This window comes from Callithrix jacchus, chromosome 13 (assembly GCF_049354715.1).
Source record: "Callithrix jacchus isolate 240 chromosome 13, calJac240_pri, whole genome shotgun sequence".
NCBI lineage: Eukaryota > Metazoa > Chordata > Mammalia > Primates > Cebidae > Callithrix > Callithrix jacchus.
In genome coordinates, this window is record NC_133514.1 from 76,312,380 (window position 1) to 76,337,008 (window position 24,629).

Below are 24,629 nucleotides of genomic sequence, written 5' to 3' on the forward strand. Positions count from 1 at the left end.
TTGTTGCCCTTCCGATCAATTATTCAGAATCTAACACATGAACTCGTTAGTATGACATTCAGAGCCTTCATGACGTAGTTCTTACCTGTATGTAGGACCTTTCTCCCTGCATCTGATCTACAAACGCTACAAACCACCTGCATTTCCCTAAATGCATGCTGATTTTTGACACTTGTGTGTCTTTCACTACTTGAAGAACTCTTTTCTTGGCTATCTTGTTCCCACTTTCCAAGATTTAGTGCAGAAATAATCATCTTCGCAAGTTTTTGCAGATTTCCTTGAACCCCTCTTCCCAGATTCTAGAGAACTCTGTGCTTAATTCAGGAAAAGTACTTGTTACACCTTATTTTTAATTGACTTGTGCCTGTTTTTTTCACCATTGCTTAGAGAGGTTCATTAAAAGCAGGTGTTGCTTTTGTAACATGCTCAGAATCTCACGCAAGTTCTGAGACTCAACACATGACCTCAAAATGTATAAATAAATTGTTGAATGAATGAACAAAAATCAATATAGCTATCTTTGCCAAAGTAAACTGAAATATAAATTTTACTCTTTTGCTTATTTAAGGAGTTGCATCCCTTCATTTGGACTTCAATTCAGCAAATTTGATAATTTACTGTGTCCTAGATACTGTGATAGACTCGGGAAGGCCCACAGGAGTGAGGTATTATTCCCTACTTTAAAGCATTCACCAAGTGAAATGCAAACCAAATGTTTAAGCAAATCCTGCATCACACAACATATAAATACAATGTCTCTCTCAATCCTGTCACTTACCCTTTTGCTGAAAAATATTTATTTCTGGTATTTAAAAGTTGCAAACAAAACATTTAAATTCCTTGATTACTAAAGGTCTTGAAACAGTACTCCAAAGCTGCCCTCTCTAATTTCATTCCATGCACTTGCCCCTTTCATCTTTACAGTTGATCTGCTGCCTTCACCAATAGACTGATCCCACTCTTAGTGTTGCTTTCCCTAATGGCAAAGTTAAGAATATATAACTCAACACTTTGGCAATGTTTGGCACTTTTGAGCTCCTGTGGAGCTGAAACTCAAACCTCTGGACTGATGCTAGTGTCTCTGGGTTTAAAGAACAGGCTCTGCCAGCCTAGAACCCAGACTTCAGAGGAGGAGCTCCAGTTGGCTGGCTCTGATGTCTTTGAGGTGGAACGTGGAAAAAAAAATTCAGTTCTGCAAGTGTTGCAAAAGCTGTGAGTTGTATTAAAATGAAGCTGTGGGAAGGAACTGCTGCTCCCTAGGAAGATGCTGACAGGAGCCACGAACAGAGAGGAATCCAAAGGAAAACCCATAGAGGAAGCAAGCAGCAAGGAACAAGTTTCTTTTTCTCCTTTAATTTTCCTGTCTCCCTTTATCGGCAGAGCCTAACTTAGAGCCAGATGACAAAGGAGAAATATAATGGCCGAGCCCCAACCAAGGCTTTTATGTGCTCTCATGGTTCCAACTATCAGCACAGTGGCTGACTCTCAGTCTTATACTCCATTCTTACTCCTTATCCCAAACTCTACCACTGTATGGTGAATTACTGGGTACATATTTCCACTTACATAGTCTCTACTGGCTGGACACCGTGGCTCATGCCTGTAATCCCAGTACTTTGGGAGGCCGAGGTGGGCGGTTCACGAAGTCTGGAGTTGTATACCAGCCTGGCCAACATGGTGAAACCCTGTCTCTACTAAAAATACAAATATTAGCCGGGCATGTGTCGGGCACCTGTAGTTCCAGCTACTCAGGAGGCTGATGCAGGAGAATTGCTTGAACCTGTGAGGCAGAGGTTGCGGTGAGCTCAGATAGCACCACTGCACTCCAGCCTGGTGACAGAGCAAGACTCCGTATCAAAAAAAAATGTCTCTACTAATGTCCCAAACAGGTCATCCTTTCAGAAAATCCAGTTGCCAAAAGTTCTTTTTACTGAAAATGCCAACATAATTGTTGCCAGTCAACCAGGATGGTACCACCTCTAACCTTCTAGTGCTTTCCTCGCATGAGACATGATTTGAGATTGGGCTCTGTGGAGTCTACATCTGCATTCCTGTTCCATCAGTGCCTCATCACTTCTCTTTGATGAACAATTCACTTTTTTGTGACTTTTATCTGCCACTTGTGCTTACATTTTATTTTGGTTCATTCTATACATTGCTGTCTAATTGATCTTGCTATAGCCCATCTCTGAGCACATTTCACTCCATAAAAACTTTTCGTGTCTCCCCCTGCAAATTAAGGGTAAACTTTTCACTAGATCTTCACAATATATTCTTTACCTGTATTCTCAGCCTTATCTCTTATTGTGTATCACATTACTAATATAAGGGCACACTTAGATGGAAATTCTTAAGTAACCATTTTTGTATATAGTTTTCTAATAATTTTTATAGGACATATTTTTAATGTTGAATAGTAGTAAATCATAGCATATGTTCTTTTAGGAGGTTTTGAAAACATTGCAAAATTTCCATCCGGAAGAAACAGACAAATTTACATTTCCAATGCAGCTATTATAACTCTGAATATTAGCATAATTTCATCTTTTCCTATATTAAGGTATATCATTGTTGTATTAATTCAGGTCTTGAGATTATCAGAAATATTTATCAATTTAATATACATATCTGCTCTTATGAACTGAATTTTCATAATTTCTGGAATATTTTGTATTGTTTTTTCATTTATAGACACTCGATAAATTAAAGATATTAGGTGTCATATATTTTGTGATTACTTTTCTTTTTCCAATGAGTCATCTGCCTTTTAACTTTGTTTTTAAGTTTGTTTTCCTTTCACATAATTTTTCTTTTTCTGTTATGTATTATCTTTAGCTTATTTTATATAGTAAATTATCTTTCTTTTCTCTGCTTTTTTGATAGGCCTAACTTTTTCACAATCCAAGACAATTTACATAGTCATTGATATTTTTAGTAATATATTGACTTCATTATCTTGTTATTATTACTGTAATTATTAATTTTACAAGTAGGAAATAAAGACATTATTATTTTCCTAAGTGGTCTTCTATTTCCACCCTGGTTCTCTGAACCAGCAGCCTCAGTGATTCTTAACCCAGTAGCCTCAATGAATCTTTCAAACATAAAGTCAGGATTTAACCACTCCTCTGCTCAAAACCTGAACTAATTCTCCATTTCATTCAGACTAAATGTCAAATTCCTTAAAATGGTTCACATTATCTCTCTAACCTCACCTATCATCCTCCCCATTGCTCCCTCTGCTTAAATTAGTTTGTGACCTTGCTGTTTCTTGAACACATAGGCATGCTGCCACCTGAAGAGTTTGTAATGTTCTTCTTTCAAATGTCTATATGACTAACTATGAAAGCTCTTTTAAGACTCTACCGAATGAGCATTTTCAGTGAGGTCTATGTAAGTGTTAGGGGAAGCTAACTGCTTGAACAAATAACCTCAAAATCCCAGTCGCTTCAGAGTTGACATTAATGTGAAGAACACAAATGTAAATCTCCCTGAGTATGACAAAGGAAAACAAATGATTTTTAATTACACAGAAAACAGAAAAAAAAATATAGTCCAGGAATAGTATTATCAAATTTTAAAAGAGTCAAAGCAAATGTATGTAAATAACCATGAAAGACATAAATAGAAGGAAAGTTTCCCAAACTAGAACTTAAAAACCCTGAGTTCAAGATTAAATATGTCATAATTATTTGAGCAAAATTAATGAAAAATTATTAATTTAAAATATACAAAGGTAACTTTTTTGATATTGTAAATGAACAAAAAATGAATAGAAAAAATGTTATCTTTAAATGCAATAAAATAATATCTTCAGGTTTGCTCTCAACCAAACTGAATACCAATAAATGAATGAGCAAAATTCTTAGAGTTTTTGAAGAGAAATAATAACAATAAAATTATTAATGTAATGTGCCCTTATTTTGTACCAAAAACTGTTTTAAGTGCTCATGTTAACACGTTTCTTACTAGAAGCCTAGAGGGCACATCTTGTAATTATTCTCTTTTATAGATAAGGACTGAGATTGTGACATTAAAAAATTTATATACCACCATTTCTTGTTCATGAGTAAAGAGACAACTTGGAAAATGTATAAACTCAATTGCCTACTGGAAAAAAATACCAAATTATGTGGATTGATCAATTAAGAGATGTATTGATATTAAAATCACTAGAGTGGGCAAGGTCATAGTTAAAAGAATTCTTAACAAATATGAAAACCCATTTACTATGTAGAATGTTATAAAATTAACTATTGAAGATATGGAAATGCAAAAGGCTAAACACTTTCTGAAAGCGCCAATTTACATGGTAAAAACAAGAACAACATGTTAATGATAGGAAAGCCATAATTCTTAGCACAATTAATTATGACCAGGAATCGAGGAGGGAGAAAGGATGACAGAATAAAGGGGTCAATTTATTCATATTGTTGGCATAAGGTAAAAGTTTTTGATCTATGACTTTGATAATTAATACAAAATAGATTTATGAATGCATTTAATTATTTGAGGCAATAATATAATTAAAAGTAGAATGTCTCCACTTTCTATTATTAATGGCAATAAAATTAATCCACAATAGTATATGTACCAAAATGTAATAATGATGAAAGCAGAAAAGTATCACAGAAAATATTAAAATGGTAGAAGCAAGAACCAGTAAAATTCTCATACAAATGAATCACTAAATAAAAATGGGTTGAAAAGGCAAAATCAGTCTAAATATTTTACATAAAGCTTATAGAAGGCACATCTAAAAAATTAAATCAGAAGAATCAATAATAGAATGCAGAATCAAAGTAGTGTAATGCACAGTAAAGCAGGATTAACTTTAAAATATTATAAAAGTTACCATTTTCTAAAAAAGTACAATCCAAATGATCATTTAATAATTATAGCTTATAATATTCACTGAATAACAAGACCAACAAATATATAAAGCAAAGCCCACAGAAATAAATCAAGTAGAAAATTTAATACACTATGAATAGTCTATGGCAGATCAAGTAGACTGAAATATAAGAACTTTCATTATGTGGAATCTGTTGTTAACCAGATTAAACTAATTATTTCATTGATTTATTTGCTCAAGAATTGTTTATGAAGCAAAAGTTGAAGACCCCATGCAAATTATTTATTTGAGACAGGTGTTCACTCTGTCACTCAGGCTGAAGTGCAGTGGCGCAAGCGTGGCTTACTGTAGCCTCAACTTCCCGGACTCAAGTGATCCTCCCACCTCAACTTTTTTAAAAAGTACAAAATAGAATTACAGACCAATAGATATTCAAATTAAGTGATCATAAATTGAATCTAGTAATGTATTAAAAATTTAATAAACCATAGCTAATTAAGGTATATTTAAATTTGCAATTTGATATTTGAAAACTCATGATTATTTTAGTTGATCAAAAGAGAAAAATTAGGTATTTTTGCTGTTATGCTACAGTGGGTGAAGGCATTGAAAAAATGATATGATTTTCTCAGGGAACATTCATTTTCCAGTGGAAAATGACCCTGAGAAAAATAGAACATAGTTCCCAAAACTGTGTTCATTGGGTATTAGAACAACTACATAAGACAAATACTAATTTGTAGAAAAACTGAAATGGGCTACAGCCAAATAACTGCAATAGATGCTTCAAGGTAGTTAAAAACGAAAAGCTAAACATGGTGGTTGTCAATGCAGAAAATAAAAAATCTATTCAAATTTCAGATAGACAGTGCTTTAATATAGTATTAGCAGTAATTCTGCCACGTGTCCACAAGGAGTGACATGATGATAAAGAGAGAGTCGCAAAGAAAAGAAGTTTCTTCCTTATTTAATCGATCATGCTGTAGGCAAACACTCAAAATACATTAAAGATATATTTAGGAATCAACCATATCCATCCTTCCTCTATATTCTAGTGTTACTCTATCCTGTTAAGTACTTGTGATGATTGAAACACCAGATCTGTGCAAAAACATGAGGTATCCCCTGATACAGAATTAGCACTCTTGCCACCAATCTTCAAATTAAAATTTTCATTCCTCAAGCAGCAATAGATTTTAACAAGTTACTTTTCAAAAGCAATACAATGAGCCTAGTTTATATAATTAATGTGTTATTAATTGATGCATAATCCTATCAGAAGTTATTTTGAAAGAAATATTAATTATGTAAAGCAGATTCCTAACTTAGAAAAATTTCATGTTACAGTAAAGTAGTCTTCGTGACAGAAGATTGTCAATAAGGCAAATTACTCTTGCCTGGGAAATTCATTGGTCAGTTCGTCTAAATGTTTCCAGGTTATCACACATTCATTTCCCACAATTGAGACCATAGAATGTGTGAATTTTTTTTTTTTACTAAAAGTAATTTCTAATTTTTCAGAACAGTGGATGAGGCCACAATTTGCTGTTTGTAATCTGGATGTGGTAATCATATGTATAACTTGGGTGTGACCACTATTTTTCATATTTTCAAATCTATTTTTCATATCTTCCATCTTCCTGCTGATGTATCTTGAAAATGGAGTCTAGGGTTTTGGTCATTCAACATTGAGTGCCTTGAATACAGTAATATTCATGAAATAGTTGTGAGAATGCAGAAATGATGAGTGACCAATAGGATAATAACATAAAAATTGTAATGATCTTTACAATATCTCAGAAATTAAACTTGTTTCAAATTTTTACTATTCCAGTATCTGGTAGTCAAATGAAACAATGTGTTAAGCTAAAACTTTTCCACATGAAAGGGTCAAAAATAATTTAATATCCAAATTTGGGACTGCTATAGCCAGAGGAAGAGGTATTTCCTGAGAGTAGAAAATATGAAGCAGAATAAAAAGCAATTAACTCTACAAGGAATGGGAGATTGTCTCCACTAGAACTCAATCTTGAAATTATTCTTCCGGTGTAATTCATTGTACCTCTCTCATAAGCTAAATTATAGAGGGAGAGCAAATCTATGGAAGGCCACATAGAGAAATGCAATAACATAGACAATACAGCTGGCCTTCTAAAGACAACTCATAACAAATTATATCATATATAAGCTCTAATTTTGTACAGATCTTTCCAAAAGCAAGTACAATTATCAGTAGCTAGAGCTATAGTCCTCTAATGAATATGGTACACTGAAAAGTTAATCTTAAGCAATGGCATTTGCAAATTATAGAAGTTGGTAAAAATGCCATGGCATTATAAACAATCTACCATTTAGGATATATGATATGATATTGCCTGCTGAAGAGAGATCAAAGTTAACTCCAGAACCATGCTGTCTGTATGTTATCTGAAGTTTGTGTATATTTTCTTATTTTATTAGCTGTTTGTATTTCTAATTCTATGGTCTGTTTTCTCATATTCTCTATTAACTCTATTGTGGCTTTTATGAAGCATTTATTAAATCATCCCTACAGATGACCCATAATTTTTATCAATTCTTTTGTCCAAAAGGGACACCTTGGATAAGTTACACTACATTTATAATGATGCCTTTGATGAGACTCTTTTCTTTGCAGGAATCCTTTACATTACACTCACATTTACAAACTTACCCACTTCCTACACAGGGATGAGGTCAGGTTTCTATGAGAAATCACATTGTTTTTTCACTATTTAATAATAACTGATAATAATCATAGATAAATAGCATCATTAATGATGAGGCACATCAATCGCTAAACTCCACATCTTCAAACTATATGATTCTGGTCATATAAGGTGAATGCACAACAAAGAGCTATCCAGGAAACTGGTAAGAGAAAACTTCACATAAATTTAATGTTATTTGACAAGCACTGTTGACACAGTTAAGAGAATCCTTAAGTGCTAGAAAGCAATAGGCAATTTAACCATTTTCACTAGAGTGGGAAGTATCTGGAAAAGAAAGAGAATGAGACAGAGAGAGAGATAGAGAGAAAGAGAGATTGATTCAGCTTTTGCACCAGCATGAGTTTGGTAAAGCATCAGGAGTATCAGGCTGGTGGAGTTTGAACAGTACTTCTAAAATGCTCCTGCTTCTTGCCACTATTACGCATGTGGACAACAAAATTATTCAAACAAGCATCCATTATCTATTTATTTATTCATTCATTCAACACGTATTTATTGGGTACTTCTGGCCAGACATAGTACTGAGCTTTTAGGATATGAAAGAAATTTCCCTCCCCTTAGAGAAGACATTATTATGGCAGGAGATAGGCAGACAAAAGAAAAGGCATAAATGAATTACCAAAACAAGTTTAGATAGAGATCAGTGCCCAGGAAAAAACATGAGACCATATAATGCTTCCAAGTGGCTGGGGGTGGGTACACTTGGTGTAGAAAGGCAAGGACAGGCTTTTTGACGAAAAGAAATGCAAATCTCAATAATTTAGAGGCTAGTTACAGAGGATGTTTTATTCATCTCTCTCCTGCTGACCATCTTTTGCCATTCCACTAATTATTATTGTTCCATTATAGTGCTGGAATGCCAGCCGATAAATGATTATTGAGACCCCACTGTGTTCTCAGCACCACTATGATTGGAAAACGTGGTTGAATTAAAATAACAAATTCTACTGCTGTAATAAAATATGAGGTGGGGAAGAATGTTTAAGTCGGTAAATACTTAAGCCTTCTTGTTCTGAGAGGTGCATTGTAGCCTAAGCTTCCTCCAATCCATTCCCAGCTCACATATCTGAAACTCAGCCATCGGTTTCAGCAGCTCCTCTAAGAAGAGGCATCATGTATTGCCACTAGATGGCACCAATTATTTTCATATTTTTAGGTCAAAAAAACCCTTTTTAAAAAATGTAATGGCCACATTTAAGATGGAAGAATGTTACTTAGCATTGTTATTAATAAAATATTATTCTCTTCTTAATAATTTTCTAATAGACAAACCACAGCAATAGAACTAAAGAAGATACGTTCTTTCACCCACATACTTGTTCATTCGATGTACATTTGTTCCAAATAATCTTTAAAAAACTGTTCTCACATGTCTTTGGGTATGTAAAAAGTAGGCAAAGTAATTGAAGTATAGATATAATAATTGGATATATAAATATTATATTTGACTATATGAATATAAGGATCAAAATAGCCAATATAAGTATATTATGAAACTATATATACTTTGAAAACTTTCACAGAAAATAATTTTAATATAGTACAGAAAATTATTTTCTTTTTTAGAAAAACGTCCCATTGTATCTTTCAAAATTGAGTAATATTTTAAAATGCATTTTTTAAATGGTACTAACACAAATTACAATTAAATGTAACAAAAACTATTGTGAGATGTAAAATGCTATAGGACTCATTTAACTGAATGCAAACATTTTATAAGTATAGCCTTATACAATTGGATCAGTAAAAATTCAGGCCTAAAAGACATTTTAATACAATTTCCCTTTTTAAGACAAGTAAACTTATAGGTCCATTACAATATTATTAAAAAAATTTTCTACAGGAAAAGAGCATGACATATTTTCATTCCTCAAAAAAGTTGGTGGGTAAACATTTGAAGTATATTCATTCAGAAACAAATGATAAACATTCTAACATCTTTCATTAAAAGCATAAAAGGGCTCTGGAATAAATACAGTCTACATTTTTATATTAATAGAGTTCAAAATAAAATAAAGTATGATAATAAATGAGAGTACACATAAAATGCATTGAGAAGTATAATATGCTCTATGAATATGTCATAATTACTTAGAAGAGACAATGAAAACTTACAGGTTTATTATGCTAACTAATTTATGTTTAAAATATGAACATCTTTGCTACTTCAGGATAAAAAGTGCCTCAAAATAGCTGCTAATTTAACTACATATATTTTGTTCATTCTGAAGCAGTCAAAAATAATACTCACCTGAGTATGTTGAAGAGTGTTTTGCCTTACAGCAAGGAGCACTCTAAATCTCTGATCTTCCTCAAAGAGTCTCTCTTCACAGTCTTTTTTCTCTTGCATAAAATGATCGAAAACAGTTTGTGCATGCTCCCTTTTAAATCTCATACTTATAAATTTGTTCCTATGAAGAAAGAATTTCATGTGCCATGAATCAATTCACATTTTATTTTAAAAAATGCATTTGTGATACATTTTAAAAGACCCAAAATGAAAAATCTTTAATAGCCTCCAGCTGACAGGCCTTGGAAAAAATCCCTAGTTTTTTACAAAGTCCTACTTCCATAGGGCTACATCTAAATCATCCAGTTAGAAGAAAATGGTTACCTATCCAGCATGTTTCTATTCTTTAGGTATTTCAAGAAAACCCTTCCTCCAAGCAGCATGTAACTCTAGAGATATATTCTGATTAGATTAGTCCAACCAGCATATGACCCATTGTCCAGGAGTGAGCAGATATATTAAGATAGCTCAATGAAGTGAGTGAGAAGGGCTTACTTCCATGCAGAAGAGCTTGTACCCACTAAATGTGACTTATAACTCATGTTTCCAAAGTTGCTACCAACAGCCATAGTGGAGACAGAAAAAAATGAGTGCCTGGCGTTGAGCTGTTGAATAAACCAACCCTGCAGCATCCCTCCCTACCATTACATAAAATGATGCACTTTTTTTGTTGTTATTTAAGCTGGTGTTATATAAGATGACGCATTTTTTATTATTTTGTGCTTTCTGCGATATAAGATGATGCATTTTTTTATTGTTTAAGCTGGTATGTGAATAGGTGTGTATATGTATGCGTGCGTGTGCATTTCTGTATTTTATCATTTGCAATTAAATACATCCTAATGCAAAGGTAAATAACTTTTATGGCAAACTCAGTAGTTATGCAAGGAACAATACTAGTAGAAAAGTATCAACACGTGGTTAAACAATACTGGTGACAATAACCTGCTTGCCAAAGTTGAGCAGTAACTCAGTTTCCAGAATAAGGTATCTAAAAAAAAACCTCAGCACAGTCTAATTCTATCCACATTAGTGAGCAAGTATACTGATAAAGAAAATTAAATCACTTGCACAGTTAGCTATAAAGGTAGCAATACTAATATTTTGGGAAGGACTGAAATAATATCTCTGCTTTTAAATAATATCCCATTTAATATGACAAAAATACAGTGAAATAATAATAAGATAGCCATCTAGAGTTGAGGAACCTGAACTTGTGTAATCAATTAGCTTGTGTAAGCTCAACTAGCTGGTAAATGACAGAACCAGAATTCAAATCTAGTGCTGCCTTTCTCTGATCCAGCAGTTCAACATTAAGTATTCATTTTTTGTCTCTTCATTATATCTGCTATCAGCAAATTTGAAAACATACCACCTTATTTACACTTAGTGGATGTGAGCCTTTTCTTCTACAGGAAATAAGGTTCTTCTCCTTTTTAATCTACCTTGCCCTGATTTTTCCTTTACATCATTCATACCAATGACATTCCAAATTATTAAGTGATGTCTTATCAGCAGCCAATGATATTGACATCTAGGAGCATAAAGAACCAATTGAATTCACACAGGAAGGAACTAGTGTGACCAAAAGGATAAAATGTTCATAGTTGCTCCCCACAAAAATTGATATATTTTGACCACATGTACTTTGTTCTCTACATTGTTTTGATATTGAATTATATTATAACATTTTATTAATTATATATACACAGACATTTATATACACTATATACATGTATATCTATGCAATAAAATGGTGTTTTCTTCCTCCTAGTGATAAAACAAGCAGAATTTGAAGTCTTATGGGTCTGGATTTTAATTTTCCACTTTCTAGGTAAGAAACAATTATAAAAATTAAGTGAGGGCCAAGGATGGCTTTGACTGCCATTATTTTTAACATCATATTTTAATTGTCTTATATATGTGAGGTTTGTCTCTTTGCAAAGATCTTCAGACACTTGAAGATACACTTTCCCACTTGCCATCTTTGTCTTACTGGGGCCTGTCACTAGGTCCTCGAGTTCCCAATAAATAATTGGTAACTTGTTATGGGAACCTACTGAATATATAAGTAGATTATTCATAAAGCAGCTGATTTTCCTTTGGAATCTCACTTTAGGTGGTCAGTCAAAAGGGCACACACTTGGAACAGGATGGAGCTAAGCTAATGCTAACTCTACAATGAGTTAGAGTGTGATCTTAAGTTCCCTGAGCCTCTGTTTCTCAGAATTCATTGGAAATCATACAGTTTAACCATTTGCTATAAGAATTGGAAGAGACAAGGTACACATATTGTCCAGGACGCACCTGGCACAATAGCAAGTCATTCAATGGTAGCTTTAAATATTATTTGGCATTATCTATCATCACTGCTAATTAATAGTTGTATAAGTAATTCTACAGTATTGGCTAATTCAAAATCTCCTTTTCTTGTTGGAAGACAGGGTTTTGTCAAGTTCAGAGAGAGAACTGTTTCAATGGGACATGGAAACCACTCTTGTCTGAAAGGCCATATAATCCAGCATCAGAAGAAGTTAGGATTGAAGTGGGAGAAAGCCTGAAGAAAAAATTTTCATCAGCTCCTGAATTATATCTTTATAAGTTTAATATAAGTTATATAAATTCATATTTATATCTTTGAGTCCCAAGATATTCTTGCAGGTGTTAAAAAAGGTGGATAAATATCTTTCAAAGTAAATGGTATGTTTCCCTGCTTTTTCACATAATATACTGAATATGAGTAGTCTTTTTCAGATAAAGCTGAATTATCATGTTGAACATAAGTTTTTACCCTATGATAAACAAATCCTCACTAAATAAATAGCAAAACAAATCCTTGATGGGGGCATTGACTTGACTCCATTGGAATGCATGGCATCAGGCTGGGCATAACTTTGACACTTTGTCCCTCAAGCATTATGATTTTGCTAATGCTTATGTTAGCCTTCTATATTTAAAGCAGGCTGTTATCTCTAAATGTGGACAATGCATGCTCTTCTAATACTCCTCCAAGTCCATTTCTCAGTGTTTTACAAGATAGAAAATGAGAAGCAGAATGAGTAAAGGAGGAGTACATCAGTTCTAGGTTAGGGTCTATGGATACCCCATCAGCCTCAGCACATGATGATTCTCCAAGCCAAAGGCCTTACTAACCCTGAACAGTTATATCTCTGACTGATGAGGAGACTGATAAGAAACTTTTGAAAATGATAAATGTGAATAAATTGTATGAGGTTTTATAGACTGAGTCTTAACTCTTACCTCAAAACTAATAAAAAAAGTTTGGGTGAAAAACCATAAATTATTAAACCTGGTGTATAAATACTGATATATCTGAAAGTAATGATGAATATTATTAATATAATAAAGAATAAAAGTTATTCTCACTGGAAAGGGAGAAATATTCCCAGTTATTCAAATAATAAACCCAGAGAAGCAATAAAAAATGAAAATCATATATGATTATGCTTTTATAAACTAAAATTAAATATCATATATATTTTCCACACTAAGTTACAGTTTAAAATATGAATTATTTTAAGAATGCATTTTAAATATGAAAATTCAATCTAATTTCTTTTATTAACTTTTTAATACACTTCATATTTTGATAAAGTTTAAGTACTTACTTTAACATTTCAAGTGTCTGCTCCAAACCTTTCTTTTCCTCTTCTTTTGCTTTTAATTCCTCATTCAATTCATTTATTTTTGCAAAAAACGTAATTGTCTTACTTTTCGTCACTTCTAAGTCATTAAAAATTAGTGAGCGTTTACTCTGAAAAATATATATATACAGAAGTGTTTTAAGTACTTGGATTTTCAAATCCCTGCTCTTTAGGGCCACAATTACATTGGCTGTGTTAACAATTAAAAGTTAATAGTGGACCAGACCTGATGGCTCACTCCTGTAATCCCAGAACTTTGGGAAGCCAAAGCAGGAGGATCACTTGGAACCAGGAGTTCAAGACCAACCTGGACAACAAAGCAAGCACCTGGTCTCTACCCCAATTTTTTTTAATAGCCAGGTGCAGTGGTTCACACCTGTAGCCCCAGCCACTTGGGAGGCTGAGATGGGGGGATCACGAGTGTAGAAGGTCAAGGATCCAATGACCCATGATTGCTCCACTGCACTCCAGCTCAGGTGACAGAGTGAGACGCTGTCTCTAAAAAACCAACTGAGGTTTATATTCTCCACTGTTATATCTGATGAATTTTCTAAACAATAAAAGGATTTATTCTCTCTGTCTCACACAAACTTTCTCCTCTTTCCAAACACACACCTAAATGCACACCTCATAAGCATATCATTTCAAGATGTAAATGTGTAGTCACTGGTTTTTAAACATGTACAAAGTGCATTGGCAGGTGGACAAGGCTATATGTTGTTCTGATCTTTCCAGGAAAAGAAGCCAATATTTACGACCAGCACAATTTTCCATGGTAGGCCTGTGCAATTCCAGAATGAAGATTTGATTGTGCATCTATTTTTGTGTCATCCAGTTATGACTGTTGGGGTTCAAATGGGACTGAGTGACTCACTGATTGACTGTTACTGAATTGTTTCCCACATTCAGCATGGCTGCTAATTAGTGTTACTCTCCCAATTGATTCTACAGATTTCTATGGCTCCTTCTGCCCCCACTATCCTCTATATTCTTCATATGCTTCCAAATCCTTTTCTTACTCATTGATTTCATGAATAACAACTAATATTTTATATTTATTTTCCTATAAAACATTGTAATTTGTCCAAGATTTTGAACAGTTGGTACTGCATTTGAATTTTCATATCCTTCCTGCTTTGTTTCCTTCTTTTTCTAGAAAGTTCTGAAAATTTTCTACTGATAAATGAGTTTTTTTTCTCCTTATACTAGAATGTAATGGAAATATAGCTAACTAGAATTTGTTGATGGGCCCACTAGAGTATTAAGTTACAGGTAGTGGGGGGAAGTAAACTCAAAGACAGAAAGCAGAAGAGTGAGTATGGGTACTCTGAGTACTGCATGCTCTCTACAACTAAATTTGATGTTTAGGTCAGATTTCAACATTCATTTTTTAGTTTTAGATGAAGATTCTCATCTTCAAAGGAAGCTGGTTTTGCATATCTTTTAACACACTGCAAAATTTATTTAGCTAATGATCTGGTCATCTATGCTCATAAGCAAGATCACCAGTGAATTTGTTTCTTATGCTACTAATTTTTGGTTATAGTTGCAAGGTTTTAGTCTCATTATAGAATAATTTTATAAGATGTCCGTGCTTTCTTATGCTCTGTCAGTGGTATGTGTAGAGAAGCTCATACAGTATCTTGACTCATTCTTGGTTTTATTGGTAGAGTTTTGGCAAATTCAGTTTCTTCTCTAACCATTGATCTATTGTGTTTTATTTCTTTTGACCCAGTTTTCACCATTTGCATTTTATAAATAAATCACACACTTCATATAGATCTTAAAACAAATTCCTATGCCAAGCGGTATTCTTTAATTTACTCTGCATATAATTATATCCCTTTAAAAAAATTATATCCTTCTTTTTTTTTTTTTTTTAGACGGAGTTTCGCTCTTGTTACCCGGTCTGGAGTGCAATGGCACGATCTCGGCTCACCGCAACCTCCGCCTCCTGGGTTCAGGCAATTCTCCTGCCTCAGCCTCCCGAGTAGCTGTGATTACAGGCACACGCCACCATGCCCAGCTAATTTTTTTTTTTTTTTTTTGTATTTTTAATAGAGACGGGGTTTCACCATGTTGACCAGGAGGGTCTTGATCTCTTGATCTCGTGATCCACCCGCCTCGGCCTCCCAAAGTGCCTGGCCAGTTATATCCCTTTTAATCATTCTCATGGTTGTTAACTTTCTTTTTTTCTTCTTTTCCCTTAGTAAATATGTTAAATGTTTTTAGGCTTTTAAAAAAATCAAAATCATTTATTGGTAATGTCAAAATATTATATTGGCCTATGTCATAAATTTTGTTATATAGTTTGTCATTATTAGTAACTTATAAATAAATGGTAATATGTATTTTAGTTACTTCTTAGCACAGAAGCAAATTAATAACAGAAATGTGATTTTAAGATACTCTCTACTAGAGTACAAATTCCAGCCTCTACTTAGTAGAAAAGGCAGTGGGGGTGAGGGAGTAATCATGGGTATTACAATGCACCAATGATCGTACTATGCACTGTATTTGAACCATGCCTTTTATGACTCACAGTTACAATATAATCAATGTTATATCCACATGACAATAGGAAATCCAGAGTAGTCCAAGATAGAATAGCTAGTTTAAGTGGTGACAACTGGTTAAATACTAGATTTCTCTGACTCCAAAGCCTTTACTATTTTCTCTAAACCAAAGCTGGCCCTTGCCTTTTGTCACTGTGCTAAAGGAACTCACATGAGATTTTAGTATACATAGTAGGTATTGGCATGCATGAGTTTGAGATTGGGTAGAAGGGAATTCTTGCTATTTGGGAATTTAATCTCTTTAAACCTCAGCTCTTAATTTATATAAATGGAATAGTAAGTACTTCACAAGGTTGCTGTGATAATTCCATGAAATGATCTGAGCCATGTTTGCCCTTTGTTAGCACATTGAAGTCAACATTAACAAATGTTGTTGATAATAATGAAGCTAATAAGAGGTAGCTGACCTACCTAATGTCTACTGATAATATTGGCTGAAAACAATGCTGGGAAAATGATTTTTTTTTCTGCTCTGAATTGACCCAGTCATTTTTCACTGCTGTAGTAATCACGTCTTCCACTTATGACTCCTAATTCCTAAATTCTAGTGTGCAAGAAATGCCACTACCAAGGATACTCTCTTAAGTACACTTGAATGTATTTAAGCATTTGACTATTAGAGAAACCCACAAAACCCTGGGTACCAGACAGGGATAGGGCTGCTTACTGTTTTGAAGTCTACACCAAATATACCCCATAAACCCTGCAATTCACTCACTTCATTTCTTGTGCATAGCCTCATGCACTCTGAGTCATCTTCCTCAGAGAAGCCAGTCTCTCTTTCATCTGAAGATGTGAATATAGTGCCTAACAGACCTAGTAGGCGCTGAATTCATACATTAAGACAACAGCATTAAAGTTGCAGTGCTCTTGGACTTTTCTCTCATTCTTTCAGCTAAAAAATGTGCTGACTCCAATAGTTGAGTCTGGGTTCTATTTCCATCTCTACTGAAGAAATGAGTCTTACCTTTGCCAAACCATTATTTTAAATATTCTTGTGACACAGATGGTTAGAAAGAAAGAAAGAAATAGATAGATGGACATGAGATAAATAGGAAGAGTGACTTTCCAGGAAATTGATGAGAGGCACTTTGTGCCTGTGGCGTGTAAGAACATGGGGTGGGGGAGGGGCGGAAAGGCAAAGAAGTATGTACAAGGAGCATCACTTGGGAGTGATGAGGACATCATTGTAGTTTTGATCACAGTGCCTTTTATAAAATGCAAATAAAAGTAAGTTATTTTAAAATTATTTTTTTGGCTCTTGAACTATACTTCTTTTGTGAGCTGTGGCTCCAACAGCGCATTACATAATTTAGAAACCTTCTGCTTTACACTCTCTTCATCAAAAGCAAAGTCAGTGTAGGTCTTTTCCCTGGCACAATAGAATATCATTTTACCATGTAAAGTCAATCCTTTATTTTAACTGACAACTAAATAACGAATTTGTGTACAAAACCAGTAGTAAGATGAGTGGAAAAAGTTGATGTTAATTGGCTAAGTGAAGATCTTTCAAGAACAAAATCTTAGTAGTAGTTGGCTTAAAATTTAAAGGATTATGTATATGTTTTTAAATTAAATTATTGTCTTTTGTAATATTAAAATAATTACATTAATGATTCTAAGTTCTCTACCTGAAAAGAAAATGCTCACTAGTTTTAAGCATGTTTATATTAAACGTGATACTTTTGTAGTTTCAGAGTGACAGATTGATGATTTCTAGCTGAAACAGTAGACATATGTCAATAGAAAATTCCAGCCATTTAACAAAAGTGTAATCATGCTGTTTTTTATTGTTTAATTTTGACTTTTCTCCTTTTCTTCTTGTCCTCCTTCCTCCCTTCCTTCCTTCCCTTTTCTTCTTCTTTCCCTCCTTCCCTCCCTCCCTCGCTTCCTTCCTTTCCTTCCTTCCTTCCTTTTCTTTCTTCCTGTCTTAGTTTTTTTAGGCTGTTGTAACAAAATATCTTAGAATGAGTACTTTGTAAACCACAGAAATGTATGTCTTAAAGTTCTAGAGCTAAGCAATCCAAGGACTAGGCAACAACAGATTCAGGTTCTCATGAAGCCTCCCTCTCTGCTTCAAAGATGGTATCTTCTTCCTTCATACTCATGCGATAGGAGGGCAAACAAGATTCCTGGTCCCTCTTTTATAGGGGTATTAATCCCAACAAGATCTCATAATCTAATCACCTCCTAAAAGCTCAGCCTCTTGTTGGGGATTTTGTTTCAACATATGAATTTTGGGGGACTGCAAACATTCAGACCATAGCAATTCCCTTCATCCTTCCTTTTTTCCCTCTGTTTTTTCTTGTTTTCTTCCCTTTTCTTTCTTTTCTTCATCTTCATTTTTTTTTTTAAATCTCCAAGCAAAAGTAGACAGTATGGCAATCACAGAAAGCAGTAGACTTCTGTATTAATCCAATATTAAATTTTCTTTGTATTTATCCTGATTAGGAACCCTGTCCCTAATAAACTAGACCAGTGAGAAAGATATTGTAAGAGAAAGTAAATGAAAACACAAGGGCTGTGTGTGTGGGTGTGTGTACTTTTATCCATACATAGTCAATTTAGCACAACCAGTAAGAAATAAGACACATTCACTTAAAATTAAAATTGCTTGAATAATTTTTATTGATATATGTAAACCATAAATTCAAAATTATATTTTGAAATTAAATATCTCACCTCAGTTTCTGCTAGTGCATCAAAGGTTTTCTTCCCCTTTTTTTGTAATTTTTTCTTTATTTTTTCCATCTTTTTTCTAATATCATCTTTCTGCTCAAGTATATTGTCAAGTATCTAGAAGACATTCAGATATTAAGATGTGCAGCATTTGTAACCCACTTATCCTCATTTAGGCCAAATAGTACTTAAGTGACTATTTTAATAACAACAGCATTTATTTTGGCAAAAAAAGGAAATGGACCACCACACATGAATTACAGAAACATACTGTAGAGTCTCAAAAATCTCAATATTCTACTTGCATCAGTGAGAAAGACAAAATCTAATGAATTTTAGTTAAGTAACAAAAATAAATAAGCTTACATAGAAATTATGAATTTTTGTTATAATATTTATTTTAATCAAAACTAAAACTCCAAATACAAAGGTAAGCAAAAATGCGTAAAAACTTATTCTTCCTTAGTGTGTTCTAAATTGTTAATTCTTATAATTTCTTAATAATATAATTTCTTATAATGTTAATATATAATTTCTTATAATGTTAATTCTTATAATTTCTTAACGATTAAAATATAATCAAATCAAAAATGATTACTGAACTCCAAGAAAACATAAAACCATGGCTGTTATAAAAGCAGAGGAAACAAAAACCATTAATCTTTTCTGGAATTCATTGTTGTACTCAGACAACTACACTTAGGCGCTTGATGCAATTAATAAATTTCCATCATTAATGTAAGGGGGAGCCATCATTAAAATCATTTATCCCACTAGATGTTTATACTGGTTACATATTTATTGCAGAAGCATAATGATAGCACTTAGGAGCCCTAAATAGAGTGGTACTCAGAATTTGTTGTTCCATGCTTCATGACCTTGTACAAGTTGCTCAGGCTGTTTGAGCACAAATTTTCTCAAGTCTTTGATACCAGTAAACTTCCTCTTGCCTATTTCATAGGAAGGCTTTGAAGCTCAAAAATCCTTTAACATAGAAACACTTTGTAAATCACAATTTAAAGAAATAAAGACATTTTGAAAATTGTGAAGGATTAAAAACATAAAATTACATTATTATTTGAAAAGGAAAAAAAGTCTTATTGCCAAAACAGCTCAAATAAATATATGTATGGCCTGCCTGCAGGGAAGGACAAGAATGAATAACTCTTGCCACACCCTCTAGTTCTCCAAAAGACTAATGACAGGATTAATACATGTTTTTTGGCTGAATTTTTCTTTGGGAAGGGCTAGTGATATCAGTTACTGCCATAAACTTGTAATTTTGAAAATATTTTATCAACATTTGCTTTATTTTTCATCCTAGCTGTCTAAACATCTACATGCATCAAAAATTTACCATAAAAATGTCAAGATCTCTTACATTTTATATGCAAATAAGCACAACTTTAGCATCTCATTAGGAAGGAGTGAAGACTTTGAATTAAATTTAATATAATGAACGTTCACGCCAGATAAGTCACTACTCACACCTGAGAACTGCTTTTCCCAAGTACACTCTAAGACTATGGGGTTCTAGATAATAGCATTCATGGTCTTACTACATAGTTTCATTGTAGATCAAATTGTGTGGTCCTGAAATAGTTACTTAGTTTGCCCATACTTTTCGTATGTGAAATCATAATTTTCCAAATAATAATGTAAAATTACACACATAACTTAGTAATGTATATATTTCTGTAACTTGATTTTTAGATTATTAAATGCTTACAACAGAAAGTTCTTTGTAGAGATTTCTGATTCTTTCAATTTCATCTTCTAGTTGATGCAGAGTGTCCTCTAGTTCTGCCAGTGATACGGTGCATATTGCTCTCTTTTTCATAAGCTCTTTCCTCTCAAGTGCCTGGACTTCATGTATGGCATACAGTTTTTTCTACCAGCAAAAATTTTTAAAAATTCATTCAGTAATTAATTACTTAAACATTTATTGAGCCTCTTATTCAGTGATAGGCAGTAATATTTGTTGTTATTTGAAAAATCAAATAATACAATAAATGCCACCATAAAATGAATACAAACGTTGTGTGTGTGGGTGTGCGTGTGTATATATATACATATACATTTTTTCCCCCGCAAGCAGAGTCTTGCTCTGTCAGCCAGGCTGGAGTGCAGTGGCATGAGCTCAGCTCACTGCAACCTCTTTCTCCCAAGTTCAAAAAATTTTCCTGCCTTAGCCTTCTCACTAGCTGGGATTACAGACATGTACCATGCCTGGCTAATTTCTGTGGTTTTAGTAGAGAAGGGGTTTCTCCATGTTGGCCAGGCTAGTCTCGAACTCCCAATCTTAAGTGATACACCCACCTCAGCCTCCCAAAGTGCTGGGATAACAAGCATTAGCCACCACAACCCAGTTGAATAGAGTATATTTAAAGAGAATACAGTTATTTTTAAAAGAAATGAGAGAAACACTTTAATTGACAATAAAAATCAAGAATCTAAAAAATATATTACCCAGCCCAAAATGTCAAAATCAAACATTTTAAGTAAGGATTGGAGGACACCAAGTTAGAGAACACACTAGCAACGTATCTAGGAATATATACCAGTCCTGTAATATAAGACAAAGCAAACTCAGAGGAAGTTAGTAACAAAATATTAAACAAAAGGTCTTTCCAGTTACGCACTTAGAAATAAAACATATGTATAGAAATAAATTAGGCAAATTAGAGCTTGGAAACTTATAGATGCACACACTGCTTCTATGTTTGAAAATGCCAAATTTCATAACAGAAAAAAAAATCCACAAAATTTATGTTTGCTTCAAGGAGAATCAGAGGTGTAGATCATCTCACAAAACACTGTGTGAAACTGTTTTGACTCATTTTTTTCTCATAATAATAATAATAATAATTTTAAATATGTGTATATTTCTGCAGGAGAGATATTCTAGAAACATGCCATGGATGAAAAAATCTAATTGAGATTCCAAAGGATATGCAGGTGGTAGACAAAGATTTTAAAAATTCAAGTTGATTTTGCTAGCTTACATGCTTTAATTTCAAAATGTTTATATAGAAGTATCATAGCATATTTTTCTTTCAGGGTTAAATAAAGAAATCCAAGTGAAAGACACTAAGAGTAAAGAAAACATAACATCATCACAAAGCAAACTAAAGAGTCAGACACTTAAAAATAAGATCCCACTGCCCTTTTACTAGACTGGCAGAAATTCCCATTAAGCCACAAATTGAGATATGTGTATGGGAGGTCAGTTACTTTATGCATGATCAGACACTGCTGGTTGTACACAGAGGGCAACTGTCATCAGCTAAGGAGAGAAAACTGCTGGCTTGCAAACCAAGTACTGACAAGATGCCTTATTACAGGCAAATTTAAAATGCTAAGTAAAATGCAAATTAAAGGAAGAATAAAATATTAAAACCAAATTAGTATTACCTGAAGCACCATTCCAGCAGACACTTCACCTTGAGTGAGGTTTTTCAAGAATTCTTCTCTACCCTGTATGTTAGCAAATTTTTAAAATAAGAGTTTTATTAATAAAATAAAAAATTTAAAAAACAATTGCTAACATATTACAGATTTTTAAATGTTTCAATGTAGAACAAAATATTAATTATAATTTAATATGTGTATTTTTAAACCCTGGTCTTATCTGAGGCAAAGTAATTAAGTGGTACAGCACCAGGAATTGGACTACAGAATGTCCATTTTTTTCAGTTTGCATTTTATAGTCCTAAACTTAAAAAATAAAAGTAATGAGAAAGTGAAACCAGATAGTCATCAATTTCTTCTTCTAAAAACCATCTTCTTTTAAAAACCAGTTTGTTTTTAATATTACTTTCCAGAATAAACATTCTACTTTCAAAACAAGACAGATGCAAGTCACATGTGAAGTGTACAAAATAAGAGAAGCTTCTCCATTTGGCTGGAAAAATTTCTTTTTATTAAAAAAAAGTCATACCTTTAAAGTTTGTGGGGAAAATCTTTTGAAAAATCTTTTCATTGCTATGTGGATAAATTGTTTTTAATTGTTCATTTTAATTATCACACAAAACCAGAATTATCACACTTTAAATTATCACACAAAACCAGAATTGGAAGTAGTTCATAAAGTTCCTTCTGGCTTAGAGTTACATCTTGGAAACCCTGATTTGAGGGAGGAGTTGGCTGGGATTTAGGCTGTCCTCCAGATTTAAAAGTTATATATATATATGGTTTTGCAAGGAGGAGCAATGGAAATTCAAAAATGTCTCCAATACCCCTACTTCAATACTGAGTCCCTCATCATATCCCAGGGTCTATAGAGACAATACAAAGAAACAAGCCAGAATGCCTCTCCTCTAACACTTCCTCTACTCAGTATCAAAACCATCAAAATTATGTTCACCTTAAGCAAAAGAATAATTCCATAGAAGGAAACACGAAGGTGGCAAATAAAGCAGTAACTTTGAGATATCATTTTACTTAAGGATATATCTACATCTAAAATGAATTTATGCAATAATACATTTTGATAATTTTAAATAAATCAGCAACCTCTTCTAATGCAATAGCAGATACAGCACAGTTTTCCAGTTTGTTTATTATTTAATAGAAATGAACAAAATTTAAAATGACTTCATAGACTGGAGAAAAATATATCATATTCCAAAAGAGCTAGATTTGACCTTTGTCTGAAACTAACTGAAAAATATGTATGGCTGGATATGTGTGCTTTTGTTGTGCTTCATGTATCGAGAAAACACTTGGTGAATGGGGTGAAGCCAAAGAAACGAACAGCTATCAGGTTATTCAGAATCTTCCAGGTACATTAATACAATTAGTGAAGAATAGCAAACAAAGTGTGTTTTAGAAAGATCACTCTGGCTACAATATGGATTGTTTCATTTGTGTTTCCTTAATATTCACTCACCCATTCATTCTTTGAATTGTTTTGTTTGTTTTTTTAATTGTCAACTAGTGAGAAAGCAAGTTGTTATTGAAATGAATTCAAGTCTCTTACATTGGATAAATCAATATTGTTTGAAAAGATCTTGTGGATGTATGGCTTGGAAAGACCTGCAGGCAGTATATGAGAAGTTTAAATAGATAAGAAGTCTGAAGCTGCAAAAATAAGACACTTGTGTTTCTCTGAAAAGATGAAAGATACTATATTTGAAATCTGTGTATCTATATAAAACCAACTCAACCTGTTACCAGGAGATAAATTTGTATACTCCATGGGCAAAACATCTGCAGCTTCTGTCTAGCATCTTAAAGAACTTTTCCAAGCTCTGTTTTCTACCATGCCCCCAAACCTCTGTGACCCAGACAGCCAGGTTAGATGACCAGACACCAGGAAAGAAAGTATTTCTCACTGGCTGGGCTGCCAATTTCATGCTTACCCAAGACCCAAGGCCACAGGGAGTGTTTCCAGGCAGATGCTCAAGGCCTTCCTATGATACTCTCCCCTTTACAGAAAATGGTCAACCCAAAGTACTGGAAAAAATGCCACGAAGCCAGACAGTTTCTGGGAGAACTACTGAGTACTTTCAAAACACCATAGAGTACCCCCAAGACTGATACAGGGAGAGCTCTAATGGTCAAAGGTCTTAGATCACAGGGTCCAAAATCTGAGAGAGGGGATTTATTTGTTTTCCCATCCTATTATCACAGGCATTGTTCCCTGTAGAGTTAACTCTAGAGTGGAGTTTAGGGTATAGGATGCATATGAAAGAGCATACTTGGATTCAGTTCCTGTGTATGGGAGAGGAACAAAGCAGGATTCGACAGAGACATATGCAGGCTGAGCTGCAATAGGGAGAGCCCAGACAATCTCTATCAACCCCACAGCAA

General features: G+C 33.7%; 1 protein-coding gene across 13 annotated transcripts in view; it reads right to left on the reverse strand.

The window, feature by feature from the left end:
- The window catches only part of CCDC178 (coiled-coil domain containing 178), a 482,007-nt gene that overhangs the window by 262,081 nt on the left and 195,297 nt on the right, over nucleotides 1-24,629 (reverse strand). For all 13 annotated transcript variants that reach the window (XM_078347961.1, XM_078347960.1, XM_054244101.2 and 10 more), the window contains 5 exons: nucleotides 22,230-22,292; nucleotides 20,545-20,706; nucleotides 18,819-18,932; nucleotides 13,525-13,670; nucleotides 9,857-10,016 (listed from right to left, as the gene is read on the reverse strand). In XM_078347961.1, coding sequence (XP_078204087.1) covers nucleotides 9,857-10,016; nucleotides 13,525-13,670; nucleotides 18,819-18,932; nucleotides 20,545-20,706; nucleotides 22,230-22,292 — 645 coding nt within the window. The remainder of the gene's footprint in view (nucleotides 1-9,856; nucleotides 10,017-13,524; nucleotides 13,671-18,818; nucleotides 18,933-20,544; nucleotides 20,707-22,229; nucleotides 22,293-24,629) is intronic.